This window comes from Pyxicephalus adspersus, chromosome 2 (assembly GCF_032062135.1).
Source record: "Pyxicephalus adspersus chromosome 2, UCB_Pads_2.0, whole genome shotgun sequence".
Taxonomy (NCBI): domain Eukaryota; kingdom Metazoa; phylum Chordata; class Amphibia; order Anura; family Pyxicephalidae; genus Pyxicephalus; species Pyxicephalus adspersus.
This window is the reverse complement of record NC_092859.1, coordinates 116,207,838-116,223,790: the sequence shown is the minus strand read 5'-3', so window position 1 is coordinate 116,223,790 and position 15,953 is coordinate 116,207,838. Positions and strand designations below refer to the sequence as shown.

General features: G+C 37.2%; 1 protein-coding gene across 3 annotated transcripts; it reads left to right on the top strand.

The window, feature by feature from the left end:
* The first annotated feature begins 327 nt into the window (after positions 1–327).
* Positions 328–14,979, top strand: LOC140324273 (neuronal acetylcholine receptor subunit alpha-3-like). Of its 3 annotated transcripts, XM_072402013.1 has the most exons (6): positions 328–411; positions 3,138–3,277; positions 3,685–3,729; positions 7,065–7,174; positions 10,295–11,300; positions 13,949–14,979. In XM_072402013.1, exons 1-6 carry the CDS (start codon positions 357–359, stop codon positions 14,069–14,071), a joined length of 1,479 nt encoding a protein of 492 aa, XP_072258114.1. In that variant the 5' UTR covers positions 328–356; the 3' UTR covers positions 14,072–14,979. The 3 variants fall into 3 exon arrangements, 1 of the variants encoding a protein (XP_072258114.1); XR_011919518.1 differs by lacking the exons at positions 328–411; positions 3,138–3,277; positions 3,685–3,729; positions 7,065–7,174; positions 10,295–11,300 and adding an exon at positions 11,633–11,906; XR_011919517.1 differs by lacking the exons at positions 328–411; positions 3,138–3,277; positions 3,685–3,729; positions 7,065–7,174; positions 10,295–11,300 and adding an exon at positions 11,633–11,912.
* Positions 14,980–15,953: the final 974 nt, after the last annotated feature.

Sequence of the window (15,953 nt, the reverse complement as noted above, 5' to 3'; positions counted from 1 at the left end):
TAGACTTTTTTTTTCACCCTAATGATTTTATTAAGACTGTGTTTAGCATTACTTAATTTTCAAAACCTTAAATTATCTTTTCAAAAATAATGCGACAAAGACTACTGATAAAATGAACATTAATTTCAAACCTTGTTACACGTTGCATATTTCAAGCTGTTGTGTGCTGCTAATTTGTGGTTTGTTCATGCTTGTACAGCAGAGAGGTTGTGCTGGGGGAGGAGGACTTCATTATAAACAGGGCTGCTTTATTGCTCATAAGTTTATCAGATAGTGTAGTGCAGACCCCTGTTATATGTCGTCTGCCAGTGTCTGACTACACCCCTATGGATCAGAATTTGTATATTTTCCATAAGATGAAGACAATGAAATGGCTGTGTGTATTCACAATACTTTTGGCATTAAGTAAGGGTGAGTAGAATTTATATTCACCATTTGTGTTACTTCATTATTTTAGGATGTAACACACAGTCATCTGGGGGGGGGGGGGGGGCATTCGTGTGTGTGTAAAAATATATAGTGCACCGATTGAAGCATATATTAAAATTAAATTACACAACAGTGTAGTTGATTGTTAATATAATAATATACTGGTTGCAATTCATACATATATATATATATATATATATATATATATATATATATATATATATATATATATATATATATATATATATATATATATATATATATCTGAAATTGGCTTTATTAAAACTTAAATGGGTGTGTCTGCATGTTTATAACATTGTTTGGTGATTTTATTTATTGTTTTTATATATACCCTTTATATCTGCTAATGTTGATCAGCTCCAATCCCCTGCCTATATTGTGTCTGTTCCTATTTACTGCCACAGCCAACTAATATCATATATATTTATTTAATAAATCATCAACATATTCTGCTATTGTATAACACATTTGTAGATGCTATAAACTGTTTTAAAATTTGAGGTTCAAAATGTTGGGGTTCATGCAAAGCTTTTACCTTAAAGCAGAAGATTATGTGAGTTGGAAGCTAAATGCATTTATTTATTTAACAGTGAACTATTGTGACAATATACCTAAAAAAAAGAATAAATTAAAACAAGAACATTTTTAGTGCATGCTAAAATTCCCAATGTACTACATTTTAATACAGTGGGCTTTATTACCTATATGTCTGACTACATAGCAGTAGTAGAGTCTTGTACCATGTTAGATATTGATTATTGAAGAAAATTGTAGTTTAATTCATACCCTTTATTGAGTTATTAAAAAAAGGCTTCAGGGTGGCTTAAATCCCTTCTACCTGTCAATTTTTTACAGGTAGTACTATCGTAGTCACCTGGTTTTATAATATCTAGTAATGCATAGTCACATTCAGAAGATCTGTTGGATCTGTTTTAGTTTTAGTAATCATAGTGTGAATACCATGTCTAGAAGTCATTCCATTATAAAAGCTGTGTCCTTTATGTACTAGTCCATAATTCTACCATCCTTCCAGGTGAAGCAAATCAAATGAAAGCATTATCATCTAGTATATTTTACTTAACATGCAACAATTCTAATGAGATAGAATGGAAGGTATTACAAAAAAACATGTCTTGTCTGATAGGATTAGATAATAACAATGTCTATTTTGTCAAGCAGTGATGCTTTCTTGGTCAGGTTTACCAAAACATTTTAGTAGGCATGAATGGAAATGGATTTAAAATGATTATAGATGGCATTAACAATGAAACTATAGCTAACTTTCAGTGCACCTCAGTGCATACATTGGTAGTGAATATGGACTAGATAAACATACAAGAGATTAAAGTTTTATTGGGTAACTTAAAATAAATGATCACACAACATTTATACCTGTTCCATCCATACATTTTTCTTTACCCAGATGAATAATGCAATCAAGCATTGCTGAGTATCAGGATGTAAAATCTAGGTGAAACCAGTAATATTATAGCAGGTCTATTGATTAACCAAAAAAAACATTTCTTGCCTGTGCTTCATAACCCCTGCTATCACGTTAAATGACGTGTTTGCTAGACCTGCGCTGTGCTTGGAAATTTCAGCAAGAGGGGAGGTGACATGCCGAGATTGGAAAAAAGTGCAAGTTCAGGGATTCAGCTGACAGTTAATTATCTGATCCAAGGGGAAAGGAGCAATTTTAAAGATTTTATAACTACTCAAAGATAGACCTAAATATAAATCCTCACTGACTACTGTAGTTGCAGATGCTGTGGAGTGAATCATCCTCAAGTTAATGGCAGAAGCACTGATGCTGATTTTCTCACAGCTAAGCTCCTCCTTTAGCTTTCTAATCGGGGACATCTGAGAATCCATTGCGTCACCGTACCTGCAGCTACAGAGCCTAGTAGGATAGTAAATATTTTATTTATCATTTGTCCATAGATAAGGCTCAGATTCACTCTTTCTTTAGGTTTCTTTTAATCATTGCCTATTAACATTTAATAGCGGGCTATGAATTCAGCAGCTCCATGTGTTGGTGGTTAGATGCACAGTCATATTTTGGGTTTTTATTGCCCCTGACAGTTCATTCTGTTACTTTTATAGTCCTAAACATTACACTGCTCACATCCATCTGCTGACTTGTCATTTACAGTTAGGGAGAGGTGCAGAAGTGCTTTGTGTTAAGTCAGTACAAGTAATATCTAATATATACAACCAAGAAAGAAAAGTGTGATTTCAGATAGTAATGGAATAGGATGCACAGAGGCGTTTCTTGCTAGTTCTAGCATATTTATTATTCGACAGTATTTTTATAATGCCGACATATTATACAGAGCTTTACAGAGTCCATAGTCATGTCACCAGCTGTCCCTCAAAGAGGCTCACATGTCCCTACCATAGTCATATGTCTTTATAACAGTCTAAGGTCAATTTTGGGGGTAGCCAATTGACCTAACTGCATGTTTTTGGAATGTGGGAGGAAACCGGAGTACCTGGAGGAAACCCATGCAAACACAGGGAGAACCTGCAAACTCCATGCAGATGTCCTGGCCGAGATTCAAACCTGGGACCCAGCGCTGCAAAGGCCATAGTGCTAACCTCTGAGGCAGCCTGCTGCCCGATATTGGCCATCATATATATTCTTTAACCTAACACTTTTTAACATTGACATTTTGATTTGTCTTCAGGGTGTGTTTGCTCCGAAGCTGAGCACAAGTTATATACAAATTTGTTCAAAAAATACAACCCATACATTCGACCAGTGGAGAATGTATCTGATCCGGTCATCGTGCAGTTTGAGGTGTCTATGTCCCAGCTCGTCAAAGTGGTAAGTGACTATGTTTTTAATGTTGATTTTCATGCTATTTAAAATGGTACATTTGTTTAAATGCAAGTGTGTATGTGTTCATTCATGGTGAATACTTATTGAACATAGATCTGTTCTGAAAATATGTGCATTTGAATGTTCTGAAACTTTATTGGGGATTTCCTGAAAATGAGGAGACCATTAATATTTGACATGGCTTTCTGTTGGAAGATTTCTTGCTTACATAACGAATCTCCCCAATGGGAACATAGACAGGAAAAAAGTGACAGAGGTTTCCATATCTCCCCACACATACAAAAGCAAACTAGCATTGTCTGGAGCTCCACTTTAACAATCTATATTATACAGTAAAAGTACTGACAACTATTGCTATAGTATAGTTATTGTTTTTCTTGCTGTGTCAACAGGATGAAGTCAATCAGATCATGGAAACTAACCTGTGGCTGACACATGTAAGTTGTTGATTTCTTGTAACTGTATGTTGTATTGTCTTGTACCCCGTTCAACAGGAAATGAGAGGAAATCTTAAAGCAAACTAAAATACCATCATAGACAGTTGTCCTCAGAACAGATCCCTATGTTAGTCGGTTTTCCTACATCTGATGATAACCCAAAATATTGGGTTTTCTCCAAGGACACCAGGACAAGCAAGACAAATAAAGTGGGAGAATTTCCACAGCAAAGACACAGATTTTAAATTGGCAAAATAATCTAATCCTTCTCTACTATACAAAACAAAAAAAAATGTTTTGCCTTTACAATAAAACAAATGCACAAATGTGCAATGCAGCCAGTAACACCTATGATTCTGCACAGTTTATTACTGTCCATGTGCAATCATTCCTTGGCATGTAGGTTCTGCCACCTATATTATTCTGGGCTCTGGCACTGTGAAGGTTCCACACACTGCGCACCTTCATCTGTCTATTTTCTGCTGTTTGCTGCATGGTAAATCCTGTGCTGCATGGTAAAGTTTGCAGCCTCTGTCTGTGCTCCAGAACTGTACAAGTCACTGATTATTTACTTCAGGGTAAGACTGTATTCAGACTGGTGGTGATGTTGCAGTGAGGTTACTGCTTCTATATGCGCCTGAACTGCTTTCTCTGGTGGGACAATACATGTAGCACCTCACCCACAGCAGCCCATAGAGAAAGAATTGGGTGACAGTAAGTGGTTCAGTATAGTCTGGTGCCACATGCTGTAAAATGTATAAGAGATGGTTCTTTAAAAAGCAATGAAATGGTGTGGGTAGCTGAGTGGCTGGCAAAGTGTCAGCTCACAGGAGCTACACAGAAAGTCCAAACCCCTAAATCCTGCCAACAAGGGCCTACAACCCACCTCATCACTTCACCCATTCAGAAATAAACACTCTCTAATGTAATAAACCCCCAACCCAACAATACACCTCCCCCATTCCCCAACACTTGTGTTCAACACCCCAACCAAGCCTTACACCACCCTCCCTATTACTCTCCACAGTACCACATTTCCCTATGCAGCATGGGGCAGGGATTAATTCAGTGAAAGCAGACAATAATTACGTTATATGCTGCAGCATACCAGTCATCATTAGAAGTGGTGTCTGAATTTGTTTACATTTTTAAAGGGCATTTTAACAAGTATAGAAATACCTGTTTATCTTGTGAAAAATGCTCTGAATTGATTGTGGGTATGTCATACAATGTCAATTTCCTTCCAAGATATCTTCTTTAAACCACTATTAATATTAAAAATACTAAACAGTATTTATATAGCGCCAACATATTAAGCAGCACTGTACATTATTTCCTCTGTTCTCCACATTAAAGAGATGGAAAGAAAGATGTTTTTTGTAGTCCTGCTCTAAAGTGACAACACTGGCTCCATCCTTAGACACAAAATTATAAGTGGGAGATCAGATCTGTTATTTGCACATACCAGGGGTATCCCCATGGATTATATCCCAATTAATGATTTGGGGTGAAATGCATGTAATGCTCATAACGCAATGGTCATGTGTATCTAATGTACATATCGCAGAGGCCAAGTGTATACATTTATTTAGTACATGTGGCAGGTTTATGTAATGTACGTAGTGCAGTGGTCAGGTGTATATTTTTGTACATATCGCAGGGGTCAGGTGTATATAATGTACATATCGCAGGGGTCAAGTGTATATATTGTACATATCACAGGGGTCAGGTGTATATAGTTTATTTAGTACATGTGGCAGGTGTATGTAATGTACGTAGAGCATAGGTAAGGTGTATGTTAATGTAAATAGTGCAGAGGTGAGAAATAAGTAACATACATGCAGTGCAGGGGTCAGGTAATATTCATCATGTACTGTATAGGCAGCACAGCACAACAGAACTCTGTTTAAACAATTTCACCACCACCTGTTAAAAAATGGAACATAAACACACAATATGTACACACACGATATGTCGGGCAGCCACAGAGTGGGCCCCTGGTGTAATAATGGCCAGCTTCTATCCTAAATGTCATACTTACAGCCATATGTGTTTTAAAGTGTATGTAAAACTAAAACTTTTTTTTTAGACTTGCATATAATATGGAAGGAGTATTACTTCCTTTTTTTTTTTGGTCTTTGTCCTCAAAGAAAAAAAACCCCACTCTTTTTGTCCTGTACGTGGTGAAAACCCCAGAATTTGTTGCCCCCAGAACAAGAGCTGAGAGTAAACCTCTGATGGAGGCATAGTGACAACTACCTAAGCTGGAAATTTGTAGCATCTCTAAGACAGAGAGTGAAGGGAAATCTCCATTGATATGCATACATTTTAAATATTTATTTTAAATGCTCCCAGAAATGTTAAAATAGCTTCAGTTTTTCTAAAATCTGCACAAGTAGAGATGAAGCAGATATTTTAGAAAGATATTCAATGGTTGTTCAGTGCTAGGGCTCCCTCTACAGGAATACAGCTGTCCTAGGAAAACCCCTTTCTAATACTACAACCCTTATTCCTATCAGACAGAACACTGATAAAGGAAATACAGAAATATGAGGATTTTCATTGCTCACCTTGATTTATAAAAATATATAAATAAATATATAAAAATATAATTAAAAAATACTTGTTGACTGTCTGTCATGCTGACTCTCTGACCTCCCAGCTGTTTGTCTCTGACCTGAAAACAAGCATGTAGATAAGAATGTCAGAGGTTATCTATTTTATTCTGCAAATGTTTTTCATGTCAGTGACATAAAATAATTGAGGCCAATAGATCATAAAGCTGCATAATCTGCTGTGTGCTGGGTGTGTGTTATAGAACACTTACCTTCCAAGTGTACTTACCTCCACCATTGTGCAAAGCAGGCTATTTCTTTTGCTGCTGGTATCTCCACTGAGAATTTCCAAGTTGGTGTATGTAAATTTTAATGATAAAGAGCTGCACAGTATATTTCATTACCTAAGGCTGTATGCAAATACAGTCTTGTAAAGAATGCCCATTCCTTCAGACTGACATTCACTATGAAAGAATTTTGATATTTGCATTGTTTCACCCAAGAAGCAGCACACAGCTTGAATCAGGGCTGATTGAGTACTTTGGCGTTGTGCTGATATTTTCAGAAAGCTATGCACAGCACCTTGCTAATCTCTCCTACCAGCAGTGATATGTCTTTTCACATAGAAAAGAGTCTAAAATAGGCTATATAACAGCCTTTATTTAGAGATTAAATTAGCAAAATGAAAAGGATGGGGGCAGGAAAAGAATGAAAAGTATCAGTTTATGAGACTTTTTAAAAAATGCATACCTTTACAACTTTTTTTTAATTTTTTTGCAGATATGGAATGACTATAAGCTGAAATGGGATCCAAGTCAATATGGAGGAATTGAGTTTATACGAATACCATCTTCAAATATATGGAGGCCAGATATAGTTCTGTATAACAAGTAATTGCTTTCTGTATCTAGGTTGTATATTTACAAAGTTATGTAATATTTCATACATATAGTAAATCTCCCCTTAACAACATAAAATTGTCACACGATACTCACATTTTTGTAACAGGGTATATTTTCCCTGTACATACAGCAGGAGTGACCTTTTAAAGTGAACCTGTGCCCTGACTATGCAGATATATATTTACATAATCTGAACAAGGGGATAAAGCTATTTAGAGCAAGGTCTCACTCACCTATGTAGCTATGGGCATTGTGGAGAATCATCTTTAAAACTGAATGCCAGCCTTTACACCTGCACAATTGAACAGCCATCTCTTAAATACTGGAATTGCTTACTTTAGCTTTGGTGAACATTGTAAGCTTTATGTGGTGTGCATTTGAAGCTACAGCAAGTCAGATGGGGCCTGCATTAATTTTCTGGATGATGGACATTCAGCATTAATTTACCCTTTACTGTTCCTGTATTCATTTTTAATACATTTTAAATCCATTTGATTTGCGTGGCAGTCCTCTCCTTTCCTCTATTTACTGTACTTCCAACAATGTTCACCTTTGAGTGTCCTTGTCACTTTTTGCATGTTGTGGGCACTTCCTATTGGCTGTCCAGCAAAGGGTACATCTACAGGGTCCCAACACACAAAGGTGGGGTGGATTGGATGGTAAAGGGTGTTTGCTCAAAGATACCTTGAAAGATACAACAGTGATACTTAGCAATTTGTTTCTAGAAAACACTCCCAGTGTTGAAAGCTGCAAAAACCTAAAGGTTGGTTTTGGAGCCCTAATGTAATTTTTTGAGAATGGATTACTTTAAAGTACATGTATCTACAGAGGTTGGGGACTTTTTTAAACTTGTTTTTCCTTTGTTAAGAATTTAATAATTCTTTGATGCATTCTCTGGTGCACTTTAAGTAGACTAAAGATGCAGCAGGTCAAAATGGCAATCACAGTTAAAAAATAATGGTGAGGACACAGTTTAAGGTCAATTTGGGGGGCAGCCAAATAACCTGACTGCATGTCTTTGGAATGTAGGAGGAATCTGGGGTACCTGAAGGAAACCCAACACGGGGAGAACGTGCAAACTCCATGCAGATAGCACCATGGCCCAGATTCAACCTGGGACCTAGCGCTCTAAAGGTCAGAGCTAACCTCTGATACACAATGCTGCCTCTTTCCTAACTAAAAAAAATATTTAAAAAAGCAATTACAAAATAAGGATATCCGTACATGTAACATACAGACATATATTGAATAATTAATAATAATGTGTTTCAGGATGCAGAAATCCCACTGGAGTCCATGACTTTGTGAGCTTAGCTTATAGTGTATAATCAATAACCAAAATTGGCCATTTTAAGCACCTAGTAACTCTTTACAGGAAATTGATGCAATATTTGTTGCTTCATTAGAAATCAAGCTGAATCTGTACCATATACCCCCACATTGACCATTCAGTGTCTGATTAACATTCAGGGCAGGGACATTCTGTATGGTTCTGCTTATTTAAGTGGTGTACTGCAGTATTTTAGACAGATTTGTCTCCCTGATTGTTTAGTTAGCTTAGTGCTTTTTTTTAAATTAAAGGTCATCAATTACTAATCAATTGAAGGTCATCAATTACTAATAAATATACTATTATACATAATCAGAAAATGTATATAGTCCACTGCTAAACTCTTGCTTAAAGAAATGCTGTCACCAGATGAAGGATTCAACAAAGTCTTTAAGCACAATTACATGTTTATGTAGTATATTTTATGCACGTTATTTAGTTTTAGGGCCTCTCCAAGCCATTCAAAAGACCTGAGACTGTTACTGGGTGTTGTCAGCTTGGGTGTGATATCAACAGTCCTAGTCTCACCTAACACTATATAGTATTCTTCTTTCTTCTATAGCTATCCTCGCCCACAACTAAATAAAAGTTTCTGTAGAGGTAGAAGCTGGGCCAGCACAGAGAGAGGTATGAGGTGCAAGGGGGAGGAGAGCTTTTTGTCAATAAAAATGACACAGTTGACTTTATGTGAAAGTTGCATATACATATTTGTGTGGATGGTAATATATTATATTCAATTAATATAAAGTAAAATATTTCTGTTTAATATTCTAATCAAAAAAGAGAAACTGTGCCTTTTTGTGAAAATGTCTTCCAATCAAATGTTAGTTTTCTTCTTTTTATGCGTTCATGCTGAAGCTCTATTTATTTCTATAGGGGAGTAATGCCCATTGTGCCCTCCAGCTGTCCAGTGGTGCACAGCTCATCTTTTGAAATTATTGGGGCTACAGTATGCATTCCCAGTAGGAAGAGGACTAAACTAACTAAACAACCAGGGAGAAAAATCTGTATTTGATCTGATAAACAATACTTAGGGGGTAGGATGGTAAATAAAAGGTACAGTTGTCTTTTATGAATATCCTTTAGCCCCTAAGCTGTCCTGGACAATAGATAGTTTGTGTGGTCTGTTGCATATCCCCTACTGAGTGCAGATACAGATAGGGACTGTAGGTTTGTTCTTAAGTTGAACTTGTATGTAAGTCGGAACTGGTACATACAGTATATTTTAATAAACGCAATTAGGACAGATGTTTATCTCAACAATCCTCACTGTGAGTAATTCACTAAAAAAGGCAAGAAAAAAAAACTTTATGGAGCGTAGACATTCATTAACTTTTGGAGCAAGCTTTGATATGCAAAAAGAAACAACTTCAGAGTTTGTCTTGGTCATTAAAGAGTTACAAGATGTTGCAGAAAAGCTCAGCTGTGTTTAGCAAAAGATTTTTTCTGCAAGTCTTGCAAACCGCCCCCCTCCTCCCATCAAGCCTCCGTCCTGCACATGAGCCAGCAGGGAAGCCCCATTCGTATCTAGAAGTCGTCCGTATGTGGGATGTCCTTAACTCGGGGACTACCTGTTTAGCCACCAGATTTTGAGGGACATAAGGATCCAATGGTAAGTGATTGAATATACCAGCATCCTCTAAAATTGAAATATTGTTTGGGACTGGAGTGTCCTTTAATGACAAATGCAATCTAATAAAAATGGTATTTGTGGGAAGCTTAAATGAACTCTTTAACTTGAAATCATACTTCTTTTTATTTATATTTGTGTTTTTTAGTGCGGTTGGAGTTTTTCAAGTCGATGACAAAGCCAAGGCTATACTAAAGTACACAGGAGATATAACCTGGATTCCCCCAGCTATTTTCAAGAGTTCTTGCTGGATAGATGTGACATACTTCCCCTTTGACTATCAGAACTGCACCATGAAATTCGGTTCCTGGACATACGATAAAGCAAAAATTGATCTAGTTATGATTGGCTCTGAAATGAACCTAAGAGATTTCTGGGAGAGTGGAGAATGGGTAATTATCAGTGCCCCTGGATACAAGCATGAAATCAAATACAATTGTTGTGTAGAAATTTACCAGGATATCACATACTCCTTATATATCAGACGTCTCCCATTGTTCTACACTATTTACATTATTATCCCCTGCCTTCTCATCTCTTGTTTGACCATCTTGGTTTTCTACTTACCCTCAGACTGTGGAGAAAAAGTCACACTGTGTATGTCCGTTCTTTTATCACTGACTGTATTTCTCCTGGTAATTACTGAAATCATCCCTTCAACGTCCCTGGTGATCCCCCTCATTGGCGAATACCTACTTTTCACAATGATATTTGTAACTCTCTCTATTGTTATAACTGTGTTTGTGTTAAATGTTCACTACAGAACTCCCAAAACTCACACAATGCCTTGCTGGGTTAAAAACATCTTCCTGGAAAAACTCCCCAAAGTCATGTTCATGACAAGACCATCTAAAGAAGACCAAAGTGTCCTAAAGTCACTCACAAATGTGGACATCTTCAACGTGACCAGTATTTGCAGCTCTGAGATGAGAAGCTGCAATGACCAGCTGTTTTGTCAGGACAGTTCATGTGCATGCAGACAGATGAAGAGAATGTATAATTCGGATGTTGGATGCAACCTTACGCGAGGGTCCAGCTTAGACTCTATTGACAATATGGGGACAAATTCCTTGTTATCCTTAGAGATAAGGGAAGCCATTGAAAATGTACATTTTATTGCAGAGAACATGAGGATGCAAAACGAAGCTAAAGAGGTAAGGTCCTTTCTACACGTGTCTGGATGTCATGTTTTTGAAACTTTAAGCAAAACCATTTTATTTTAGCTTTGTATATGTATGTCAGTTATGGCTACCACTTATCCTGCTAGTGAGATTTACCAGATATAAACCAAGACTACTAAGACTAAAGAAACTGGTAATTCCATAGCTGAAAATCAGAGGCAGCAAAACATATCATAACAAAAACATTTCGCTGAAGCTGGGCTTACATCCAGCTAGCATGTTTAAGCAAAAAAAAAAAAAGGGTAAAGCCCCTCCCCACAGTATGGAAGCGCAGAGCCTCCTGGGATACAGGTGTATGGTTCCCATGAGACTTCTGCAAATGCCCGATTACAGGCATGCGCAGATGGAGCGTTTTCTTCAATGGGGTAAAAAAAAATGCCAATCTCACTGCACTTTTTTTTCCCCATGTGTGTCACCCGATCTTGCACCTGCGCAGTCCAAGATTGGGTGACGTACGAAGAAGGCAGAAGAAAGGCAAAGAAGATAGCTGCGCCTCCTCCATGCTGGGGTGAAAGAGTATAAAGGGACAATGCAGGACCTGATCCAGGAAACAATCTAGGAATCGACAGATCTGCAAAGGTAAAGGTGAGTTTTTTTTTCAGTTTGCTTCCGCTTTAAACAGAAAATAACAAGTTATACCACACAGTACCAGTATGTTATGATACTGTCTTCATGTCTGCCCTAACCAGAGTTTGCAGCTTCTATCATCATTATTATTATTAATATTAATAATAATAATAATATTAATAAACTATGTATAAAAAAACAACATATTACTCAGCACTTTAAATAGGGGCTTCAAATGACAAATACAAACAATGACACAGGGATAGGAAAAGACCCTGCCCCGAAGAGCTTACAGTCTAAGAGGTCGATAGGTATATGTATGTCATCTGCAGACAGTAGGTTTTACAAGTCCAAGGGCACTTGAGCTTGTCAAGTTAGGAGTGGTGGAGAGAGAAGAGCACTGGTCATAGGACCGACCCTTGGGCAAAACCAGTAGGGAGGAGTGTGGTAGAAGAAGAGTCTCTACTGAAAGAAACTGGGAGCAGTCAGATAAATAGGCTGCAAACCAGGAGAGCACAGTGTCACCAATACCAAGCAGGATCTGGATCTGGAGAAGAGGGTGGAGTGGACAATAGGTATTGACAATTCCACAATAGGTATCTGACTCTAAAGATAAAAAGGGATCTTCACACTTTTTATGCATTTTTCTAAGTAAATTTAGTAAAGTATAGTAAAAATTACTGATATGAAATCCTTGCCTGTAAAAGAGCCAAGACTGGAGCTGGACACCTTTTTATTCTATCCAGACTGTTTTAAGGCCTACACGGAGTCTACACGGACATTTTTAAAAACACATGTAACGTGTAGACCAGGGGTGTCAAACTCAAATTCAAAGTGGACCAAAATTAAAAACTTAAACAAAGTTGCGGGCCAAACTTGAAACTGAAATAGCACCGCAACTACAATTCCCTGCGTCAAAAAAACTGTCCAATGGGGGGCTTATTGTTATGAGTGGCTGGAACTCCCTCTTCACTGAAATAGCACAGCTACTGCAATTCCCTGCATCAATAAAACAGTCCAATGCAGGGCCACACATAGGCAGAGAGGCCGCTGGTCTATAGAGGCGAGTGATGCCACTACTACAATTCCCAGCATTACTTGCGTCTATAAAACAGTCCAATGCAGGGCCACACATAGGCAGAGAGGCCGCTGGTCTATAGATGCGAGTGATGCCGCTACTACAATTCCTGGCATTACTTGCGTCTATAAAACAGTCCAATGCAGGGCCACGCATAGGCAGAGAGGCCACTCGCGTCTATAGACGTGAGTGATGCCAGGAACTGTAGTAGCGGCACTATTTCAACTCAGCGGTGGGCCAGCTGCAATTCATATTTAGGATTCCTTTGGGGGCCAAAAAAAATTCATTGCGGGCCAGATTTGGCCCAGGGGCAAGAGTTAAACATCCCTAGTGTAAACTAGGCCTAAGAGTTTGAAGTTACCAAATTCATCAGTCATATTATAACTACCCTGAAGCACGCTCAAATTGATAGCTGAACTACAGTGTAATTTTTATAACTTTTTGATTTGATTGTTGCATTTTACATGCTTTGCTGTTACATTCTACTTTATATATTGTACTAATATTGTTTTTGTTATAGTCATGAGTGTAGCCAACAGTGGTCCCTTGTGCAGAACTCACTTGGTACCCCCCCCCCCCACAGCTGAAGTAACTTGGGACCCCTGTGAGAGCCCTTTGAAACTGGGGAGGGTACTAGAACCTCATGCAACTGCACAGTTTGCACCTCTCTATGTCTACCCCAGACTCTATATAACACACTAAAGGGGGCTTTTAGAACATCATTAAGGCTATTTGAAATTCTTTTCAGACACAAGCTGAACCAGTGATCCAGCAAATCTGGAATGGATCTGGTCCAGGATTGGAAACATTTGCCAGCTAATAGAAAATGATTTTAAGGAATCTATCTCAAGGTTAGCTGGATCACCCTGGTTCACCCATGATAGTCTATCTTCTCCAGTTGTAGAAAGCTTTAAAATTCAGACCCATTGTAAGCAACATAATATGAAGTTATATTTATTTTGTTTATTCCTTTCAGATAGAGGATGACTGGAAATACGTTGCCATGGTCATTGATCGTATCTTTCTGTGGGTTTTCGTGCTAGTCTGCATCTTGGGCACAGCTGGACTTTTCTTGCAGCCCCTGGTGTTTGGAGACTAAAGAAGAACTTTTGTCCCGAATACTACTTACAATATACTTATTTGCATGTCTATGTATAGATATGTAACAGAAGAGGTTGTTTTATGAGAAAAAATGAGCTTAAACTAAAGAGAATGACTGTTGGATGATTTTTATATATACACATGTGTGCAAATGTGAACACATACACATACGTAATTAAAAGTTTATATTTTTTTTCTGCTATCATAACACTCTGTATCTTCATGGCATGAAGGTTTTAAGAGATATGATTTAAAAGAGTGGGTAAATAATTCCAACCATCCCAACCCCCTCCCCATCCCTTTCATCCAACAAGGACTTAAAACATAAGAGCAGCTCTGACTGCAAAACCCATCTGCCCTCCTACATTGTCCCCTGCATCCACTAATTAACTCCACCACTCGATTTTTCAGTCTACTGGGTTGAATGATTCCTATTGTCATTCAACCCCAAAGGCTTAGGACATTCTAGGAATCCAGGATATCATGGACCCATTCCTAGAGGGGGTATCACCATTGTCCTATGAATGCACAGTTTCTGTTTAAATTTTATATAGTACATTTTTAGAATATTCCCTTTTGGAATTATCCATTTTTAGAATATTCCTGACAAATATCAATGTTCCGTGTAATAGCATATACACTAAATATTTAGGTTGATTTATTAAAGGATTCAAGGATGTTCACTTGCTTTACAATGTTCACTTCAAATTACCAGTCAAATAAAACTTTATTATATATTATTTTCTCCTGCATAGTTGGGCATTCAAGGTAAACACATCCAATTTGCAACAGAACATTCATTTTGCTAAATGAGGAGTATCTCCTAGTGAGTCAACCATATTTTGTACAACACACTGATAAAAACAAAGCACAGTAAATTAGTAAATAAACATTTTTATAAAATACATTTTTCTGTGTTATTTATTTTGTCTGTATCAATTTTTTTTTTTGTACAAAATTGTGTAGAAGGATGGCAACCTCAACTAATTGACTTGTGATATATTAGCAAGTGGTTAACTTCAGTTAACTTCCGTTCAGTTAACATTAGCATTGTTAACTTCAGTGGTTAACAAAAAAAAAATCCCAAAGGGCTACAATAGTCACTGATTGTCAGGAGAAAAGTTTTTCTTTGCATATAGTCTTAGAATGCATATTTGTTCAATGCATATTCTCTGTAAATTATCATCCATCTGGAAACCATTCTGAAGTGTCCACTGACTCTGGCTAAAGAACTAGCCAGTCCTATGTTATGAAATTCTGGACTTGGCACAACCCTTGTTTGCATTCATTCTTTTTTGGCAAATGCTAAAACTTTTATACTGCATCCCTTTGAATGTAACAGAAAAATACATTTGTTATTATTTAGGAGGAATTAGAATTCTGCTGAATTATTTTCATGTGAATTAAAGCCATTACAATTACTTGTCAAAAATATAGTTATATAGCAAAGACTATTTTGTGATACAGAAAAAAGGAAATATATTGCTTGGCGCAAACATTTCAAAAAGTAGTGAGGTAAAGGGTGCAATGATAGGATTTTAAAAGTAAGTGAATAAATATGTACCGGTATATCTTATTCATTCTAGCTTTGCAGGAACTTGATGAATTACTCAAAGTGTAAGTCAAAGCCAAAGGATTTGTTACTACTGGCACCCCTAGATACACTTTGAAAGAGTAAAGCTTTGTTCACTTTGAATATCCAATCATGCACAAGGGAAATTTAAAAGCACTGATTTTGCTTACATGGAACTAGATGATTGCAATAAACAATTCCAGATATTCCTCAAGTAATTTTTAATTTGATAAATAAACAGTGTATGTTCCTTCAAAGTAAAGTTAAAGTAAATCAACCCCAACTAACATAGATACATAAAGATTTT

Bases quoted from the DNA above. Each gene is read 5' to 3' on its own strand.
- LOC140324273 (XM_072402013.1), top strand. From the start codon at position 357: ATGAAGACAATGAAATGGCTGTGTGTATTCACAATACTTTTGGCATTA. The intron at 3,730-7,064 runs GTAAGTTGTTGA...ATTTTTTTGCAG, and splicing joins CTAACCTGTGGCTGACACAT to ATATGGAATGACTATAAGCT. The intron at 11,301-13,948 runs GTAAGGTCCTTT...TATTCCTTTCAG, and splicing joins TGCAAAACGAAGCTAAAGAG to ATAGAGGATGACTGGAAATA.